This window comes from Lotus japonicus, chromosome 2 (genome assembly GCF_012489685.1).
Source record: "Lotus japonicus ecotype B-129 chromosome 2, LjGifu_v1.2".
NCBI lineage: Eukaryota > Viridiplantae > Streptophyta > Magnoliopsida > Fabales > Fabaceae > Lotus > Lotus japonicus.
The window spans coordinates 8,888,812-8,911,297 of record NC_080042.1 but is presented as its reverse complement, the minus strand read 5'-3'; the positions used below and the strand labels follow the sequence as shown (position 1 = coordinate 8,911,297).

Genomic DNA, 22,486 nt, shown 5'->3' with positions numbered 1-22,486 from the left:
TAGAGAACTTCTTTATGTGTTGGCTCAGGAGCGGTTGAGCATTAGTTTACCCTTATGTCTTTCAAATTGAAGAAATCATTTGTAATCAAGATTTTATTAATAAAATGAAATTATTCAGTCCATTTTCTCATGTTACTACTTCTTTATTGTTTATGTTTCAAAAAGGCTTTATTTCGGCTAAATTCACCCACATTTTTTTGGAAAGGTTACTAAAGTGAGCCTCGAGAAATCAGGGCGTTACATTGTGGTATTAGAGCTTTGGTTGAGAAAATCAGAGCTTTTGGGTAGACTTGTTTGCTTAAGATGTTTGAACTCTGAGACCGATTGATGGGGTGTCCATCGGAGGAAGAGTGAGCTTGATTGCTCTAATATTGATTGTGTCTGAAGGTTGTTCGTGAGTGAATAACCTTATGTTAGCTAGTATTGGTTATATAGTTTGTGTATGTATAAAGGTATATATATAGGTAGCTTCTGGGTCCTTTATCCCTTAGGCGGGAATGCAATTGCACAAGGAACTCTATCAACGAATTTTGAGAATGTGACTTGCTACAAGTGCAACAAAAGGGGGAATTTTGCTAATCGCTGTCTTAAGAATCCTAGGACGTGTTGAAACTGCAACAAACCAGGCCACACTGCTGTAGAGTGCAGGGTTCCTAAGGTTGCGATGGCTGTGAATGTTGCTGGGGCAAGGAGGCCTACTTCTGGTGGAAAGGTCTACTCGATCGGTGGAATTAAAGCTGATAAGGACGATGGTCTGATCCGTAGTACCTGCGAGGTTGCGGGTAATTCTTTTATCGTGCTATTTGATTCTAGTGCTACACATTCATTTATAGACTTAGCTTGTGCGAAGAGGTTAAAGATGGATGTGTCAAAGTTAAAGTTACTGTTTAACCTGATAGTATCTATCCCTACTTCTAAGAGTCTAGTAGATAAGACTGCATGTTTAGAGTGTCCTTGGACATACCCAGATAAGAAGTTTGTAGCAAACTTGATCTGTTTACCTCTAAAGGGATTGGATGTACTCATAGGCATGGATTGGCTGTCCCACCACCATGTTCTTCTTGATTGCACCAATAAGGTAGTTATATTCCCCGATGCTAGACTCGCCGAGTTCTTAAACTCGTACTTTTCGAAGATTTCTTTGAAAGAAGAAGCTTCGAGATCCCGTTTGACTGCCACCGTGGTCGTTGCTAAGGCAAATGGAGTGCAAGCAATAGAAACTTATTAGTTTTCCTAAATCTTGGATTCGGCGACACTTCTCATTTTCCAAAGCTAATATCCAAACCCTAAGCTTTCATCTGAGATTGTTATCATTATTTAAAGGGTTCAGAGGTTGTTTAGTGTATTATGAATTTTTCATGTAAAATGGTTTGCATTTAGTTTTGTCTCTAATCTTATGAGTTTAAAAGATCCCATAATCCCAAGTAATTCCCAGAGAAGGTCTCGATCCACTAAAATATTACTAAGGGCCCGAACCTCGGTCCGTCCTGTCAATCTTTCCCAAAGTCTCATGATAAGTTCTGGCAATACTGCCCGTTTATCGTCTCTGACGTACAACAGTTTTATGTGTAATTTCATAATCAAAGAAACACAATCCAACAGTCATGGCACATATATCAACACATCCTAGATTAACCATTTAGCACATAGCATGTGAATCAATATCAACACATCCTAGATTAACCATTTCGCACATAGCATGTGAATCAATCTCAAAAACAATTCAAGCGATAAATGATTATCATTTGTCAGCCGTAGCCTCAGAAAACATTTTTCCCAGTCAAACACAATCAAGTGCATAAACAATAAATCAAGTCGAATTCGTCGACACCTAAAACATTAGCTAGTATTCAGTGAGTAGCCCTCACCTGTAGTTCTTCCAGCGTGTTCCTCAACCTTTCCTTCACAATCTTCCTCCTCGGCTCCACAGAATTCCTCAAACGAATCTTAGAGCAAAATCACAGAATTCAATCACAATGAGTCAGAAACTCAGCAAACAATAAGTACTAGGGTTACACGAAGCATTATAAACTCCGAAGTACGATAATCTAACGCGTTAAGACAAGTTTTCGAAAAACAAAATTTTCCTCCCCCCTAGGAGTGCTCTCGGCCACACATCATAATTGTGTGCGCCGATTTTTCTTCGATCAAACTTGGTTCCTAGGTTATCATTAGTCGTAACTAAGACGAATCAAAGCTCGGAAAAATTTTCGGATAAAAAACTGTCGCAGGGGTATTTTGGTCAATATTTTTATCTTAGAATTTCAAAATTGGAATTTCGAAAAACAAATTGGATGGGGACGTCACCAACGACGTTTATGACAACTAATCCTACTAGCGCTAAGCTAAGTCGAGAGTTTTAAACCGAAAGAACGAAACTTTGCCTCAAAATGGGGTTTTCAAGCAGAATTGGAATTCGGCGGCATTTCAGCGACAATCGGCAAAATGTAATCCGCTAGAAGTACTCTTGGGCACGTAGGGAATATGTTTAGACACTAAAATCAAGTTATTTGGACAGTTTTACAAAAAGCTCAAAACTTTGAGCACAGAAAGACATAGAGAAAAACGACGGAATTGACGATCAGAAGTGAGAGATAGTATCTATACCTCGATGTCTTCGAATAGCAATGAACGGTGCAGCGATCGGGCAAGAAACGGCGAAAATCTCTTCCTCCTCCTCCTCCTTGGATGCTCGCGGGTTTGGGTTCAAATGGGTGAAGGGTTTTTGAAATTTTTTCATTTTCTTGCTATTTATAGGTTTTGGAAAATGCGGAAAAATGAAAATTTTGCGATTCCAATTTTTCCTGCGCATTCCTCCGTGAATTCTAAGATAGGTTCTGGCGACAGAATTCCAGAACTCAAAACAGGTTTCTTGGAATTAAAGCAAACGATCCAAAGTCGGTGTAAATCGATTTTACCCGAAAAGTTACTTTTTGCAATTGATGTCGGATGAGAAAACTTCGTTCTGAAGAAAGATTAGAAACATCAAGAGAAATAGGTGTATGCGTGTGGAATCTTCGTTTGAAGCTCCGAATAGAAAAAGTCTTCATCGTCCGTTGATTTTAGGTTTCTTGAACTATCAGTGATTTAGTTTTGGCAAACTTCCGAGTATTGGAATTTGACCTTCGTACATTCCAGGGTTTCGTATCGAAACGCTTGTCATGGAAAGGAATAAGAGAAATTCTTATATTCCTCTTGAAGATTTTTGGAATTTATTCCTATAATGTTCAAAGGGTTAAATTAATCTTTTCCTAAGGTTTTTGTCCTAGGCGTAAACGAATAATACTTGCGTCATAAGTTTCGTAGATTCGAATCTTGTCCTTAACCTTCTCGTGAAATATCTTCTCCAAACATTTATTCCATTTAATAAACGTTTATCCAGTTTCCTTACTTCACGTTACATCGAATTTATTCGTGAATAAGAGATTTCACTAATTTATTCTAAGCTTAAAACTTGGGTCTCACACTAGGCACCGGACCCATATCAAATGCACGTATCGAATGGCCCCAGCTGAACTGGCCGAGCTAAAGAGTCAACTCGAGGACTTAACCAAGAAAGGGTTCATACGACCTAGTGTTTCTCCTTGGGGTGCGCCAGTGCTGCTCGTGAAAAAGAAGGATGAACGATCGCGACTCTGCGTCGATTATCGACAGTTGAACAAGGTCACGATAAAGAATCCATGTCCCTTGCCAAGGATACGACGTGCGAGAATGTGTTCGTGTCGGAGCTGAAGAATGGAAGGAAAGCGAGCCGGTACGAGGAGTGATAATGTGATTGGATCAAAGTCGCAACTTAGAAAGGAAGTGGCTAATGCTCTTTCCTCAGTTATCAATGTTGTGTGTGATATGTAAATAAGTAACAAAAGAAAGGGGGGTTTGAATTGTGTTCTTAAAAATTACTTGTTAAAACTTTAGTTTATGAAAAGAATATAAGTTCTTAAGAAAACTGTTCTGGTGACTTTCCAAAAACCGTTTAGTGCAGCGGACGTAAGTAAATAAAGCAGAACGATCAGCACACAGGAATTTATACTGGTTCACCCTAAACGATTGGGCTACGTCCAGTACTTGGCCACCACCAAGATTTTCACTAGCAAGTATCAAGGACTTCTCCAATACAAGTATTAGACAGGACTTCTCCAAGTATTATCACGGACTTCTCCAAGTATTGTATAGGACTCCTCCCAGTATTATCACGGACTTCTCCAAGTATTGTACAGGACTCCTCCTACAATCAACAAGATTGTTTGGCTCTACAAGAAATCTCTTCTCAAAAGAGTTAGTGTAGACAATTTATGGCACTGGAACTCTCAAGTGTTTTGGGTTCTGAAAGGACGTTGGAACACACAAGAGTTCAGAATCTAAGAGAGAACTAAATGAAGAGGTTTGACTCTTTTAAGGTTTGGTATTCTCTCTTGATTTAGCAAAGGTATGAGATCGGATTTGACTCTTAGGAAATCTGCTGTGAGCTTTTAATGCTTTGAAGAATGTTTGGAGTAACTGCTCTGAGTTCTTTCTTTGCTTGCAATAAATTTTTCTCTTGAGTCTTTTCTTCAATCTTCAGATATGTCCTTTATATATGATCTTGCTAGTTGTGTAGCCGTTGAGACACAAAATCTGGCCGTTGTTTGTAGCCGTTGTGAGTGTCATCTAACCGTTGATTCAAATCTCCGGTTGGTAGCTTCATTAAATGCATGCTGCTGTTCAAAGCTATCCTTTAGCCAAAAAGGTGTACTTTGTCAGCTAGTAGGTGGCGATAGCTTTGGGCTACTTTGCAGAAGATAGACATTTTGGAAATGTGAAGTTGACGTGTTGTCCTTTTTCCTTTTCATTGGTCACCGAGACTTCTCTCTTCAAAGGTAAATCAGTTTGCACGTGACCGGATTAGTTTCCTTCTGACTAAAGCATGGGACAAATGGTTGAGATATAATTTTGACTTTCCCGCTCAAAGGCTTCTTCTGAAACTCTGAGGTATGACGTGGCATGAAACGATCCAGAATAAGTGTCTTCCTCGTTTACTGGACGATGCGGTCATATCTTGCGTAAACTTCTTTTTCCTTATAAGGCTTAGACATATTCGTTGAAGCATGTGACCTTATAATATATATTTCCTGAAAAATGTCATTAACATCTGGAATTAGACTTTAGTATAGAGAAGTATTTATAAAAATTGTTAGGATCAAAATAAGATTGAAACACGTTGTAACACGTTTGAACTTAACAGTGTGAGAAGATTCTTGTGTTTTGGAGCGGAAGCTAGGCTCTTGAAGCTTAGCATTTTCTAAAGCGATTAATTTTTCTGAGATCTGAAAGATCACGAGGTTCGCAACTTCTATGCACTATTTCTACTCACGAAGGTAAGAGTAACTCGGTTTTAGAGCGTCTTTGATTCTTGCCTGTTTTACTTGCACTGCATGCGTTTGAGATGAAGGTGTTTAATTTGATTGGCAATTGATTGAAATATTGGTATGCTTGCTATGTTGTATACTTGCTTATGTTGAATGTTTTCTGAGACTTGTGTCAAATATTTTTTGAGGCTAAAGCCGTTGTTAAAGAATAGAGACATGCGTCTCCGTTTTCTGGGCTTCGGCCATTTGTTATTGTTGAAATTATGAATAATATGTGGTTATTCTGAGTTGATTATTGGTTTGGAAATTGTCGTTGACTGACTTGGCATATAGGGAAAGTGGCAATGAGGTGGGTGTGTTCCCACGTGATTGTCCCGTCTTTCAAGGCGTTATAAAGTGGCAATGAGGTGGGTGTGGTCCCACGGGATTGTCCCATCTTTCGAGATGTTCTAAAGTGGCAATGAGGTGGGTGTGGTCCCACGCGATTGTCCCGTCCATAGTGACGCTAAGTGGCAATGAGGTGGGTGTGGTCCCGCGTGATTGTCCCGTCTTGAGAGACGATACTGATCGATCCATATTGGTAGTAGCATATAGTCGCATTATAGGACACTAACGTTCGATGATATTGATGTTTGGTTTTGATGTTATGTTGTTCAATGAATTGTCATTTAACTTGATATAAGTCGTTAGTTTACTTATCATGGTATGTAATTAAACTTGAATAACATGTTTTCTCTTTTATACGTGGTAATTGCATGAAGTTAACCCTTTCTGTTTGTTACTTGTTGTTTGGGCGCTTAACGCTATTAGGCGGTGAAGAGCCCTCCGGCGATGCTTAGCTATGTACGAGATGGAGGGGAGATAGTAAGCGGCGGAGTAGAGATGAAAGAAGTTGTTTAGTTAGATTATGCTTTGAGTCTTCTTCATATTCTGAAACTCTATTACTAGAACCATGTTTTCGCCACTGGTTAAGTGTGCGTATTTATTTTGGAACCATGCTTATGTTATTGTAAGTCACTATTATTATATATTGGGAAAGGGATATTTAATTAAGGTTATGTTATGTTTTCAAACCTATGGCTGAAGTGTTTTATCAAACAAGTGGCAGGTGTATTCGTTTTAGCAATGTTGTGTTTAGTTCTTTTCGGAAAAAAAAATGTCCCTTGTATTTTGGATTTGCTAAATAGTCCTTAGACTTGTTAGGTTACTAATGTAATTCCTCAGTTGAGAAATTGAGGCGTTACATTTTTGGTTGTAACGCCCTAATTTCTCAAGCGAGGAGTCACATTAGTAACCTAACAAAGTTTAAGGACTATTTCGTAATCCTAAGAAAACACGATAATTTTTTTCCTTTCAAAACAACTAAACACAGTTTAATACATAACATAGTCTTAATTAAACAACCTGTTCCCGACATATAATAATAGTGTCTTACAATAGCATAAGCAAGTTTCCAAAATAAGTACGCACACTTAAACAGTGCAAAAACAGGGTTTTAGTAACAGAGTTTTCAGATGACAAAGAAGACTCAAGCACAACTTCTTCCATCCTTGCTCCGCCGGTTACTATCCCTCCTCCATCTCAGCATGGCTAAGCATCGCCAGAAGGCTCTTCATCGCCTAATAGCGTTAAACGCCCAAATAACAAGTAGCAAATAGAAAGGGTTAACTCCATGCAACTACCACATATAAAGGAGAAAATCATGTTATTCAAATTTAATTACCTAGCTTGGTAAATAAACTAGCAACTTAAGTTAATCCAGATATCAACAAAACCAGCAATATAACTAAACTCATATATCAACAACTTAACATAGATTAGCTCAGATAATAATAACCTCAACAATATAACATCAAATCAGATATCAATAAACCAATAACTAAAATCCAACAACATAGGGTCAGATGTTAGTTCCCTATAATGCAACTATATGCTGCTACCAAAATGGATCGATCAATAACGTCTCACAAGACGGGACAATCACACGGGACCACACCCACCTCATTGCCACTTAACGCCACTACGGACGAGACAATCGCGTGGGACCACACCCACCTCATCGCCACTTTAGAACATCTCGAAAGATGAGACAAGAGATGTAGTGAGTTTTGATGGCAATTCATCATCTATGCAACACATGCACTAGGTTGTACTCTCACACCATATTCAATAGAATTTGCTTTTGAGTAAATGCTACTTGAGTGAGTTAGATTTTGGTGAAAATTGAGTTTTTATCTTGAGTGTGAGGAGATTCTTGAGTCGTGGAGAACAGAAGCTATGATCTTGAAGCATAGTATTTACGAAACCGATTAATTTTTGGAGATCTAAAAGGTCACGAGGTTCGAAATTTCTATGCCCTACTACTACTCACGAAGGTAAGGGTAACTCGGTATAGAAGTGTCCTTGAGTCTTGCCTGCTTTAATTTCACTGCATGTGTTTGAGATGAAGGTGTTTAGTTTGATTGCGAAGTTGACATGTTTTATTGTGATATATACTTGTTCACGCTAAATGTTTTTTGAGGCTTTTGCTAAATGTTTTCGGAGGCTTCAACCATTGTTAAACCTTAAGGCTTACGCCTTTGTTTTTCTTGGGCTTAGGCCAATGTTCATTGCTTAATGATCTACTTGATGAGCTAGTATGCATAATTGAATTGACTTATGCTTGTTGGAAATATGAATAACATGAGGTTACTCTGATTTGATTATTGGACTTGAAATTGTTGATTAAGTGACCACTGAGCTTGATGAGATGTTGTTGACTAACTTTCGCATATAGGGCTTGAACTTGAAGTGGCAATGTGGTGGTGATTGTCCCACGTGATTGTCCCGTCTTTCGATGCGTTATAAAGTGGCGGTGTGGTGGTGATTGTCCCACGGGATCGTCCCATCTTTCGAGATGTCCTAAAGTGGCAATGTGGTGGTGATTGTCCCATGTGATTGTCCCGTCCTTTGAGGCGCTAAGTGGCAGTGTGGTGGTGATTGTCCCACGTGATTGTCCCGTCTTGTGAGACGTTATTGATCGATCCATCTTGGTAGTAGCATATAGTCGCATTATAGGGCACTAACATTTGATTATGTTTATATCTGATTTGATTTCATGTTGTTGGATATACGTTGTCATCTGCCTTGAATTAAGTTGCTATCTCATATGTCATGTCATGCGCTAAAATTTGAATAACATGTTTTTCTCTTTTATGTGAAGTATTTGCATGGAGTTAACCCTTTCTGTTTGCTACTTGTTGTTTGGGCGCTTAACGCTATTAGACGATGGAGGTCCTTCCGCCGAAATTTAGCTATGTTCGAGTTGGAGACAAGGATTGTAGGCGTCAGAGTAGTGATGGGAGAAGCAGTTTAACTTTCTCTTTGTAGACTATGTATAAGTCTTCTTCGCCATCTGAAAACTCTATTATTAAAACCTTGTTTTCGCCATTGTCAAATATGCGTACATATTTTGAACCCTTCTTATGATATAGTAAATAACTAGTACTGTATGTCGGGAACGGGTTATTTAATTAAGATTATGTTATGTTTTCAAACCTATGGTTAATGTGTTTTATCAAACAAGTGGCAGGTGTATTCGCTTTAGCGATGTTGTGTTTAGTTCTTAAAAGAAAAAATTACTCTTGCATTTTAGGATTGCAAATTAGTCCTTAGACTTTGATAGGTTTCCAATGTGATTCCTCAGTTGAGAAATTGGGGCGTTACATTTGTGGTATCAGAGCATTAAGCCTTAGACTTCAAAAATAAAATTGTCAATGAGTGTATTATTATTATTATTATTATTTATATGAAATAAATAAAAAGTACATGAAGAAAAAATTAAAAAGATAATAAAAAAATTGGAAGAAAGAAATAGTCACGTAAGTGACTTGTAAGAAAAATATATATATGTACAAGAAAGAAAGAAACAAAAATATATAAATCACGAGAATGACTTAGAAAATGTGTGAGTGTACATATTTTGTTAACGTTCTATTGCTTTGATCACTTAAACTTGCTCAAAGTTTTTTTTGATAGAACAAAGAATTGCATTCAAATTTAGCACAAGGGGTGCTAATCCCAAATACAAGAAAAGAAAGGAGAAGAAGAAAAAAGTAAAAAATCACAAAAACCACCCTAAACCACGTCCCTGCCCTCAACAGTCGCAAGGCACAAACAACAGGGAATACTAACAGTAACAAAAAACCCACCCAATTACAAGCCAGATCCTTCAAAAACTAACAGCAACCCAAAATCACAATTCACAATGAATCCAAGCAAACCAAGGGGAGCGACTTCCACTCAACCAATGAGTTTCTAAATTCTTGTCCCTTCGCCTTAATCCAATGCCAAGATCGAACTTGGATCTCCAAGATGAGGTTAGCATCAAATCCTCCTTCTTTAAAAATGATACTGTTACGCACCAGCCATAGGGACCAGCAAGTCGCCATCCAAACCGTCATTAACGCCTCCCTCTGAGAGCTGCGCCTTCCAAAGCAAGGGAATTGTGCAAACAGAGATTCAACCTGTGCAAGCAAAGCAGTTGATACCCCAAACCAGCAATACACTGCCCGCCAAACCTCCATGGAATGCGAACATGTACAGAACAAGTGATCAGTACTCTCCTCCTATTGCTGACAGAATGGACATGTCAAATTCTGACCAGCATGCATAACCTGACGCCGCCAAAGGTTCAATCTAGTCTGAACTCTATTCAATAACAAATGCCAAACAAAAGCCTTAACATTTGATGGAGCAAGGCCACACCAAATCAAAAGAAAATCAACATCCGGATCAGTGACATCGTCCACCTGCAAAAAAGAATAGGCTGAGTTAACAGAATAAGCACCCTCCACCCCTGGCTCCCACAACCACCTATCTGGCCTCCCTTCCCGCAAACCTCCAATATTAGCAACCTGAAGCAAATCCTGCAACCAAGCTACCTCTCTACCCCTTAAGCCACGCCGCCAACTCATCCTCCAACACCACACACCGTCCCGCCAGTCACCAACCTCCTTTATAACAGCATATTTGTTTCTAGAAAGATTATAGAGCCGGTGAAACCGCCCCTCCAAATTACCCATGCCAGTCCAATTCTCTAACCAGAAACTTGTCTTATCACCCTCCCCAAGCGACTTCTGAAGGCCAACATCAAACCAATTTGCATCACCAGAACACAAAGAATTCACATCCCTCCACCACGGGGATCTATCAGAATGAGCTTTTATCACTTTGCACCAGAAGCTGTCAGGCTCATTCAAAAAACGCCACTTCCACTTGCCAATAAGTGCTTTATTGAAAGTTGCCAAATTCTTAATCCCCAAACCACCAAGCTCCTTAGCCTTACAGACATCAGACCATTTAACCCACGCTATTTTGGCAACCTCCTCAGAACTACCCCACAGAAAATACCTCATAAGCCGAGTGCAAACTCTAACCACCTCCACCGGCATTTTAAAGAAAGACAAATAAAAAAGCGGAAGAGAAGAGAGCACACTCTGAATCAGACAAATCCTTCCACCAAACGAAACCAGCTTCTGCTTCCACTTGGACAACCTACCCTTGATCTTTTGAATAACAGGTTCCCAAACCTGCACACTACTTGTCCGGCCCCCCACTGGAATACCCAAATACACAAAAGGAATTGTCATCTGCTTACAATTTAAAATTGTTGCAAATCTAGACATAGTTTTGCCATCCACCGCCACCCCCGCCAACTTACTCTTATGAAAATTAACCTTAAGACCAGAGACCAACTCAAAACATCTCAAAACACATTTAATTTATGTTATATTCCGCACAGTAGCCTCCCCCATGAATATAGTATCATCTGCAAATTGTAACATAGAAGCCACCAACTCCCCACTCCTGTCAAACTTGAACCCTGTAAACATTCCTCTACTAACTGCTTGCTGAAATAAGCCATTAAGGCCCTTTGCCACAACGAGAAATAAGAAAGGAGCCATTGGATCCCCCTGCCTCAAACCCTTTTCCATTCTAAATTCATCCCCTGGACTCCCATTAACCAAAACAGAGACATAAGCATATTCCAAACAACATTTAATCCAATTAATCCACTTGCGACAGAACCCCATTCTATCCAACATATACAAAAAGAAAGTCCCAACGTACTGAGTCATAAGCTTTCTCATAATCTACTTTAAAAACTATTGTTGCCTTCCTGCCCCTTTTAGCTAACCCCAAAGCCTCATTCACGATCACCACACTATCCAACATACTTCTCCCACCCAAAAAAGCAAATTGATCCCTACTAATTAAATTAGGCAGCACCTTTTTTAATCTATTTGACAGTAGCTTAGAAATCACCTTATACATACAGTCAATTAACGAAATAGGGCGAAAATCATTAAGGCTATGAGGAGAATCAACTTTAGGAATCAAAGCAATAAAAGAAGCATTGCTACCTCTTGGCCACTCCCCGCGGCGCCAGAAATCATCAATAACATGCCTGAAATCAAATTCCAGAAGCTCCCAGAAACGCTGAATAAATCGAAAATTGTAACCATCAGGACCTGGGCTCTTATCACCTCCACACTCCCAAACAGCATCTTTTATCTCCATCACTTCAAACTGAGCAGACAAGAAAGCATTATCCCCAGCAGTAAGTGACTTGAAAGGAACACCGCTCAAACTCAACCCAACAGAAGGTTCAACAGAGAACTTATGCTTGAAAAATCTACTAACCTCTTCCTTTACCCTATGAGGATCCTCCTCCCACATACCATCAATCATAAGGCCTAACATAGAATTAGTCTTCCCCCTCCAATTAATCAACGAGTGGAAAAACTTAGAATTCTGATCACCCTCTTTCAACCACCTTGACCTTGACTTCTGGCATAAAAGCGACTCATGAAGCTTTAAAACTGACCAGAATTCATGTAGCCTGTCTTTTCTCTCCTCCTTCTCAACATCTGTCAGCCCAAGTTCCTCCTCCTTCCTGTCAAGATCATTAATACGCTGAACAACTAAGTTCCTCTTCTCCCTAAGATCCCCAAACACCTCAAAATTCCAACCTTTCAGCTTTGTTTTAAGGGACTTAAGCTTCTCTTTGAGCACAAAAGCGCCCCACCCTTCAACGGTTAACTCCTCCCACGAACGCTTAACAAAAGGAGCAAACCGAAAATCATCAAGCCAGCAGTTCATCACTCTGAAAGGTTTTGGCCCCCAATCCTGAACCACACACCGCAAAAGCAAGGGACAATGATCAGAGATGTCCCTATCAAGAACTAATTGAGAGCTTGCCGGCCACAAATGTAACCAACCCGGAGAAACCAAGAACCTGTCAATTCTACTCTGAGCACTCCCATTTGGCCTATACCAAGTAAATTTTCTGCCAGACAATGGAATATCGACCAACTCCATACCTGCTATGAAGTCATTAAATTCTGCAATTTCCCTCCTGTGAGACCATGTGTTAGTTGATATCCCCCTCCTCTCCTCCTCAGACCTCACTGCATTAAAGTCACCCATCACACACCAAACATCAAAAGAAATTCTCCCCTTCCAAGACAAGAGGCTCGACCAAAGCTCCCTTTTCTCCTGAAAAGAGCAAGGAGAATAAATATTCACAAGCTTACAACTGATTCCATCCACACCCCAAGTGCCAATCAAACCAAGGAAACCAGGTCTAGACACACTATCTTGCAAAGAAAAAACGCCCCGCTTCCAAATGCAAATCAACCCTCCTGCACTATTGATCGCCGATTGGTACGGCCAATCAAAATCAAAATCAAAATCTCCCCATAATTGAGAACACAACCTACAATCAACTGTCTGAATCTTGGACTCTTGAATACAAAGAAATTCTGTCTGTTCTCTAGTAACAATTTCATGAATCACCCTCCTCTTAGCCAAATTGCCAAGGCCTCTCACATTAAAAGACAAGATCTTCATGGTAAACCTCCCATACTCCTGCTTGGACCGGCACCAGAACCATTGGCCACTTGTGCGTCCCGTTGCTCCAATTGATCCAATCTCTTGATAACATCCTCCTCATTACCTGCAGCCACAGCCCCCAATTCCTTCCCCTCTTTCCAAATACTTCTTGCCTCAGACTCAACATCCTTCAGCCATACAGCTTTAAGACCCACATTCAGAGGGACATCAGAGCCAGAAGAAGACACTGACGGATAAACCTGCTGCCTAAGCTTCCTCCGTGCTACAACACTTCTGATAAGCCAAGAACTACTCCTATTCGTATTGGAGTGATGCGATTTGCTTGAAGAGCCCGAATGCAGAGACAAAACACCAGCGTCCGTCACCGGGTTAGGCAAACCAGCGGCGGCCAAAGGCGGAGAAACACCAGCGGCGGTCGTAGTCGGAGGTGGAGGCGGTGGCGATGACACACGCACCGTCGCCGTCTAGTTCACGTTGCCAAGCGTTGTACGTGGTTCTGCTTTTCCAACTGTGAAATCCTTATGTGTATTGTGAATACCAGTTTCAATATCATCCACAAAAACAAATTTTTGGGACCCACCGCTAACAGAAAAATTATCATGACACGCTGAACCTGTGTCTGGGATAATTTGACCATCCTCTTGGATCCTATCCAAATGGGCCTCCTCACTACCATGCGCATCCACCTCCTCATGGCCCAAGTGCTTGCTTCCTAAAACCCCCACCCCATCCTCTAGATTTACCATAATGCCATTCTCCTTATTAATTACTCCCTCCGTTCCTGATCTTTTGTTGTTTAAGGTTATGCACATTGTTTAAGAGTGCAATCATTGAAATATTTGTTGACATAAACACCCTTATTTAATGTTGAGTTAGAGTGAAGAGAGAGAATAGTAATTATTGGTTAAAAAACTTGTTATGATTTTGATTGGTGAAAATAAAAGGTGGTAGGTGAGAGATAGAGTATTAAATGAGGTTATAAATGGAATAAATTGAGAAAAAATGCATTGGGTTTGTAAAACAACAAATGTTTTGGAATTTAGACCAAAACTTAAAACAACAAAAGATCAGGAACGGAGGGAGTACTAAATCATATGCACCATTATTACGTTTCAGAATTTTAAAATGCCCTGGTCCCACCACATCATTCAAATTCCGTAAACCACAGTCCTCAATTAATTGCTCCTTGAATTTTTCGCCCTCCTCCAAAGATTTAGGAACAAATTTTTCCAATTCAAAATTTGATTTTATTCCCGTTGATTGCTGCACGTAAACCACCTCCAACCAACACCGGCGACCCTTCACCACCCACGTCAGAAAGCACCGTGCCTACCTCGTCGTCTGCATCTTTCTCAGACCACCCCAAAGCACTGGACTCTCCGCCCGTCGAAGGTACCAAACTTTCGCCAGCCACCGGGGCAGCGCCCCCAAGTTCCTCAATGATACGCACAGTGTACACTGTTCCATTGACATTGATTTTCCGAAAGTTAGAAATCAACCCCAAACTTGATGTTTGAACCTGCACCCGCGCAAACTCCAACCTGGATAAAGACGTAGTCGCCTCATCCACAGCCACCAAATTTCCCGCCGGCAGTACCAAATGAGCCAAACAATTCCGAGTCCACATATTAATCGGGAGACCAGAACATCGCACCCAAGCTAGACGATGATCCAACACCACCGCCGGCGACCATGTATAAACAACCTGAAACACTTCCTCAATCCATTCCTTCGCCCCAGCTAAAGCCTGTTCGAGATCCACACCCTCAGGGCCAGATAAAAGAACCAAATCATCTCCCAAATATTTGACCTGAATAGTATGAAAACCCTCCAGGATAAAAGCATCCTGCACTGAAGTAATCCATTCCGGGTTTTTGAGCACTCCCACCAGGCTTCGTCGTAACCAATCATCTACAGCAGGAACAGGTGGACCTGTCCAAGTCTCAACTGGCACACCCCTAAGATCATCCCCCATAGAGCTGCACTTACTGTCAGAAGTAGATTTCACACTTTTGTCAGTCACAACTTGGGCATATGACCTCGTAGGCACTGTCAAAGGCTTCTTATGACCCCCTACACGATCATCCTTCCTCCAAGCATCCTGTTTCTGATTGGACCCCAACGGAATTGGCGTAGCCTTCACCCCCTTAATGAATCGCGGGATATTGACGTGAAGCTTTGTGGAACCAATGATGATGCCATCCAGCTTCCATTCAAACTGCTTCGGATCTTGCACATTCATGAAACGCACAACCCCAAACCTTTTACCTCTCCTATCCCGGCGCGGCGAAATGAATACCGCCCACACTCTCCCATACCTCTGAAATACTCCCCACATACTCTTCTCATCCCACTCCTCAGGGAAGTTTGTGAAGACGTAGGAAGTGATATTCCCTTTCTCCTGCACCCTACCATAGCCACCATTCGCACCATATCTCCCTCGCTCCCGCCCAGCCACTCTCGCTCCCACTCGCTCTCTATATTTCTCTCTCATTATTTCTCTATGTGTGAGTGGAACGGTTCTCCGACTCAAAATGGTGTAATTCTTATTTGTAGCGGCGGCACACCATGTGAAGATGTAGAGCTAAGTGATCTTGAATTATATCATAGAGTCCCTAATAATTTTTAGTATAATGATTTATCTTCCTAATATTTTTTTCTATAGCTCTAAGAGTTAAATCCAACACTACCAAAATTAATTTATATCCAAATTCCTATCCTCATCCTATGATGTGAATGAAACTAAAATAAAGTTATTATGATAATAAACACTATGCATGCCAGTAACGTATGGAAATGCAAGTAGCTAAGGTCCATTTCTAACTCTAGTAAAGTCGGTTTATTTTTCCTTCACCAGGGGGTAAAATGCTTGCTTGATTCCTTATATTATATGAATAAAAACGTGTCCAACATTCTAGCTGCCATCACATAGGAACTTTCCACCTCCTCTTTGATGTATGATTCGTCATCAAATTAATAAGCATGACAAAGCATGCTTGATCTCCTAAGCATTCCACCTCCTCCTTACACATATTAGGCGTGGCACTTGCTGATCATCTCTCCTTTCCAAAGCTTGAGACATTCACGCCTATATATAGATGCAGCAACATGGTGCAAAGAAAAAAGCACACACACACACAAAGCTATATTCTCACACAACATTGATAATAGCATTAGTGAGTGAGTAGTGTTTTGTGAAAATTCTTGAGTTTTTATCTTGAGAGTGAGAAGATTTTTGAGTTTTGGAGCGGAAGCTAGGATCTTGAAGCTTAGCATTTTTTTAAAGCGATTAATTTTCTAAGGATACGACGTGCGAGAATGTGTTCGTGTCGGAGCTGAAGAATGGAAGGAAAGCGAGCCGGTACGAGGATTTTAGTTATTGGTTTATTGATATCTGATTTGATATTATATTGTTGAGGTTATTTTTATCTGAGCTAATCTATGTTAAGTTGTTGATATATGAGTTTAGTTATATTGCTGGTTTTGTTGATATCTGGATTAACTTAAGTTGCTAGTTTATTTACCATGCTAGGTAATTAAATTTGAATAGCATGATTTTCTCCTTTATATGTGGTAGTTGCATGAAGTTAACCTTTTCTATTTGCTACTTGTTATTTGGGCGCTTAACGCTATTAGGCGATGAAGAGCCTTCTGGCGATGCTTAGCCATGCTGAGATGGAGGAGGGATAGTAACCGACGGAGCAAGGATGGAAGAAGTTGTATAGTTTTCCTTTTAGTAGTTTATGCTTGACTCTTCTTTGTTATCTGAAAACTCTGTTCCTAAAATCCTGTTTTCGCCACTGTTTAAGTGTGCGTACTTATTTTGGAAACTTGCTTATGCTATTGTAAGACTATTATTATATGTCGGGAACGGGTTGTTTAATTAAGACTATGTTATGTATTAAACTGTGTTTAGTTGTTTTGAAAAGGAAACAAATTATCGTGTTTTCTTAGGATTACGAAATAGTCCTTAGACTTTGTTAGTGTAACACCCCGATTTCCAGGTGTCACTTTAGTAACCAAAAATAATCTTTACGCGGAAAACAGGTAATTTTTTTTCGTTTTCTTTCCTTTAAATCAAAACGATAAGGAAGTAAAGACAAAACCCAACTACTAAACTAACCGATATACATCAAATATAAACATGTACAGCCTCAGCTGCACTTCCACGTCACACACACTCGCAGTGACTCCAAAGTAGTGTGCCCGTAGGCAAATATTTACAGATCCAGAAGTGTGAGTGAGAAAAAGTATAATTACAAACCACTAGGAGAAAGTCGGCCTCAAAATGGCCTAAGCAAAGACCCCTATGGTCCGACTGACTCACTGTGATCCCTCCGTAAGAGAACCACACAAAAAGCCATGCATCGGGAACCTACCCTGTCCCAAAAGCAAAACGAATCAGAGCTATTACAGTAACAACCAACTCCAAAAGACTCTAACCACCCATACCCCACACTACTATCATCGACCCTCCCTCGATCAGGCATGAAGTCCGGGTCCTCGTCGAAAGCTTCAGTAATAGTCGTTCCGCTCCGGGTCTTTCCCGCACAACGAATCATCACGAACCGGCTGACAGACGCCTGGCAGCAGGCCGACCGCCCAAACACAAACATACAAACAAAGCCAAGGCGCTAGGGTCAACTTACAGAATACAATAGATATACAATCAACTTGTGATAAAGGGGATATATACATATGTTGTATATATATACATATAAGTTATGTATTGCCTACTCTAAGGTATATACATAGCATGTTCTCGAATCTCCTACACAGTTCAATCATTAATACCTAACGATGTTCATCAACATCAAATCATCATAATCTCAACATATGAAGTTAGGTGATAAGGTTAGTCAAACAATGTATCGTCCTCCCAACACACACGTATCCAACTAAACCAATGTTCCCTGTCGTTGCCCTAGGGTAAACGACGATGAAATCTCACGCTTCCATGAAGTCTCACGCTTCAATGGGGTCTTACGCTTTCACGAAGTCTCACGCTTCAGTGAAATCTCACACATTCACGAAGTCTCACGCTTCAGTGAATTTTCACGCATTCACGAAGTCTCACGCTTCAGTGAAGTTGCACGCCTCCGCAAAGTCTCCCGCTTCAGCAAAGGTGTACGCCTCCGCAAAGTCTCCCGTTTCAGCGAAGGTTCCCGTCTCCACGAGGTCTCCCGCCTCAGTGAAGTTTCTGCTTTCACGAAGTCTCACGCCTCAGTGAAGCTTACTCACTTTCACGAAGTCTCACGCTTCAGTGAAGTTCCATGCTTTCACGAAGTCTCACGCCTCAGTGAAGCTTCCCGGCTCATCCTTTGGATGGCTAAATAAACTGCTCAACGAGCGAAGGAGTACCAATGTACTTGGAAACTTATAGTTCCCCCGGCTTATCCTTTAGATAGCCAAACAACAAACTGCTCCGACCCAAACTCAAAACAACCCAAGAGTTAGTGTCGGTCAATACAACACAACTCCACCAACAAGATTACACGAGGGTCTAGTGTCGGTCAATACAACACAGCCCAAACAACAAGAGCACTAGGTGTCGGTCAATACAACACGGCTCCATAACACTTCCCCAAGAGTACTAACGTACTCGGTGACTTTCAATCATCACCATAGCTCACCTTAGTGGCTTTCCCAATTCCGATAACTCTCCAAACCCACAACAAAGGTCGACTTTTCCCCCGCCTTTCGTAAATATTTTTCCCCTTCAGTTCTCCTATGCTTAAACGTTAATAAAAATGATTTCAATTCAAATTAGTCAAATTATGAGTTTATTTCTCAAAGTCTAAGTTTCCCAAGTCTTTATTTTTCGAAAGCTCTATCATTCTAAGTTTCCAAAAATCAACCACCCAAAATACATTTCCCGGGGAAAGTCTAGGAATTCCAACGAATCCCAACAAATGGCTAAGTCTCAAACCCCACATTTGGACTTGCCTAGGTTTGTTCATCCAACCCGAAATGTCAAAGATCACCGGATCAATGAACCTCCACTCCGAAGTTGCGTCAAAACGCTCAATTCAACACATCATCAATATCATAAGTTATGAAACAATCATAACAAGAAATCATCATCATATACAACATCAGATAAAGCATAGGTCGAGTTTATCGACGCCTATCATGAAATCATAGCTAAATATAGCAAGTTGCCCTAACCTCGAGCTGTTCCAGCTTCGAAATCAAGGTTGTCCTCAAACAGTTGCTCTGAATATTCCAAAGTTCCTTCAACTGAACCTCGGAGAAAAACAAAGCAGAATTCAAACAAAATCGATTAGTTCGATCGCAAAACAATACATAAACGATAGACAAAGCATCAAAGCTTCAGAATACGACAAACGGGTACGAAAGGACAAGTTTTCGAAAACGAAAAACTCCCCCCCCTTAGGAAAAACCCACGGCCATAAGGAGAAAAGGGCTTCGGCTCTTTTTCTTCGATCAAACCAGTTTACAAGGTAGTTTTAGGGTAAAACTAAGGCAAAGAAACTGTCAGAACAATTTTCGGACAATCGGGTCGAAATACGACTACGCAGGGGCATTTTGGTCCAAAATAAAGGCTCAAAACTTCAAAGTTATCAGTTCTGAAAACAGATTTGACAGCAACGATCCTCATGACATCCGTGACAACAAATCCTAAAGGCACAAAGTCAGATTATAGCTTTACGACAATAAAGTTTCGAAATGTGAGACAAAAAGAGTTTTGAGTCAATTTTTCAGATCCTGGACAACTGAATCGCAATCAGAGTTTACTGACAGAGGTTTTAGACTCAGGGGAACATAAGGAACATAACCCAAGCGAGAAATCAGAGAAATCGGACAATTTTATAAAAAGCTCAAAACTTAGAGCACAGAAACGACTTTAGAAACGCAACATAAACAACAATCAGAGGTAGGAATCGTGTTAGTTACCTTGATACCTAGAAGTAGGGACGAACTGCACGAAGATTGGTCAAGTTTTCGCGAAAATCTCCTCCCCCCTTGCTCTCCACGAATTTGGGCCACTAATGGAGGAAAATGAAAGATATTTTGCTTTTTCGCCTATTTATAGGCGGGCGAAATCCCGGGAAAATGAAAATTTCGCGATTCCGATTTTTGCAGCACGTTCACCAAGGAATTCTAAGAGAGATTCTGGCGTCATAAATCCAGAACTCAAAACAAATATCTATGATATGGGAAAAACGATATCGAAAATCTCAAAAGCGGTGTAAGTTAAATCTGTCCCGAAAAACTACTTTTTGCTGTGATCGCCGGACGACAAAACTTTCTTCTGAAGAAAGATTGGAAACGTCGAAACAAATCTGGTAGCGCGGACGGAATCTTCGTTAGAAGTCCCGAATAGAAAAAGTCTTCATCCATTGCTCGAAAATAGGGTTTCGAAGCAAAGAAATTAGCGTCGGCGGACATCCGAAAAGTGAAACCTATCGTGCGTACAGTCCAGAGTTCCGAAATGAAACGCTGGTCGATGGAAAAATAAAGAGAATCTTTAAATTTTCCGAGAGTTCGAAATCTCACTCAAAACGTTGCTTTAAGAGCGAAATAGCCTATTCTGGACACGCTCGCCCTAAGGCAAGTGTGCAGACGACTCGCACTAACTCCGAAAACAACTAGGCAACATTCCTCAAGCAATTCCTGAACTTTCTTCTTCATTAATCTTCCTCAAATATCAAACTCCTATCACGCTTACACTGATTCTACGCGTGAGTCGGAAACTAGCTTGTTCTGAAAATCCAGGTCTTACAGTTAGGTTACTAATGTGACTCATCACTTGAGAAATTGGGGCGTTACAGATCCAGACAACGGGGTCCCTTGCTGAGACCGCAGATGCTGCCATGCTGAGTTTGAGCCGCACCTCCGCCCTCAGGGGATCCCTGCTACATATTCGGGAGAGGCGGTGGAGGGTTACATGAGGTGGTATAGCAGAGTGTCCCATGTGTTCATCATCCCTGAGGATAGGAGGGAGGAGCTTAGTGTCGTGGTAAGTTTGGATTCTAAACTTGTATATTATTTTTATCCATTCAATTGTGATTTTTGTTAATAACATTTTTTTTGTATATTATTTTTATGCAGTCTGCTATACGTAGGGGTGTGGAGTTGTTGGAGCAGTCACTGGAGGTGCCAGGTGCTCTTGCTCCAGGGACACAGCCCCGAATCCTCACTGAGAGGGCGCTTGAACTCTTTCGACGGAGTTCCTTCGTTGGTACCCAGGGAGTTGCCTTTTCTGCTATTCGAGGAGCCGCAGCTGTGGGAGGCAGAGCTCGTGGAGGCAGACCCCGTGGAGGCGGAGCCCGTGGAGGCAGAGCTCGTGGAGAGGGTGATCCTGGAGAGGGTGTTCGTGGAGGTAGAGCTCGTGGACCCAGAGGTCATAGGGGGCGGGGTCGGGGAGAGTGATTTTATTACTCTTGTTATGTGGGATCCATTGTTATGTATATGTTAGGACTCTTTATGTTATGTTATGACTCTTGCCTCTTTTTATTTACATGTGTTCTATTTTTAGTCTTAATATTATGACTCTTATAATGAAAAAAACAGTTACAACGACAACATAAATAATCCAAAGCATGTAATAATCCATGACAATAAGTTAAACGGTTACACAACCAAATTAAACATAAGCAACACGGAAAACAAAATTATTCCTCTGTGATATCGATGAAGTCATGGGGTCCGCAATCTTTTGGGAATACCTTCACTAGGTTGGGCAATGTTATATTAAGATAACAAACAGTTCATCTAAGTGCAAACACAGCAACCTGCAAGTAAATTGCATACTTTAATCAAACCATGCTTAGTTGTCCAAAAAATGAAGCAAGTTTCATGTTTAGGTTCTAGGGGATAGACCTTTTGGAGAACGAGAACAGATCCAACAGTTATGTCATTCGCAAATTCACTGTGGGTAAAGGCCTTGCGATGGATGCTAGCATCAATAGCACCCGTGGGGTCCTAAATTTTTGAAATCGTTTGAGAAGTAAATAAGAACGGTTAGAGAAGGGGGACCAAAAGCAAGGACAAGACATGCCTTGAGGGTAACTTTCGCATCTCCGAACCCATTGGGAGTGCAAGATTTGATAACAGCAACAACATTCTCCACCCCCTCAACGTTCGCTGTCAGAGAGCCCAGCGGAGTGGCAATTCTCCACTCTTGCAGGGCTGATAGCCAAGCATGTGAGTTGAAATCAGGATCGGTTTCGGTTGATCCATGATCTAGCACACGCCTCACGATTTCCTGGGTCGGAATG

At 40.9% G+C, this 22,486-nt stretch overlaps 3 protein-coding genes across 3 annotated transcripts; 2 read left to right on the top strand and 1 right to left on the bottom strand.

Moving 5' to 3' along the window:
• The first annotated feature begins 664 nt into the window (after nt 1-664).
• Nucleotides 665-1,228, top strand: LOC130736018 (uncharacterized). The gene has a single exon (XM_057587879.1). The coding sequence runs from the start codon at nt 665-667 to the stop codon at nt 1,226-1,228; it is 564 nt and encodes a 187-aa protein (XP_057443862.1).
• Nucleotides 1,229-14,475: 13,247 nt separating this feature from the next.
• LOC130736017 (uncharacterized) lies at nt 14,476-15,735 on the bottom strand. The gene has a single exon (XM_057587878.1). The coding sequence runs from the start codon at nt 15,733-15,735 to the stop codon at nt 14,476-14,478; it is 1,260 nt and encodes a 419-aa protein (XP_057443861.1).
• A 5,115-nt stretch (nt 15,736-20,850) lies between these two features.
• On the top strand, nt 20,851-21,638 carry LOC130736016 (uncharacterized). The gene is made up of 2 exons (XM_057587877.1): nt 20,851-21,225; nt 21,318-21,638. The coding sequence occupies exons 1-2, from the start codon at nt 21,154-21,156 to the stop codon at nt 21,636-21,638; spliced, it is 393 nt and encodes a 130-aa protein (XP_057443860.1). The 5' UTR covers nt 20,851-21,153.
• Nucleotides 21,639-22,486: the final 848 nt, after the last annotated feature.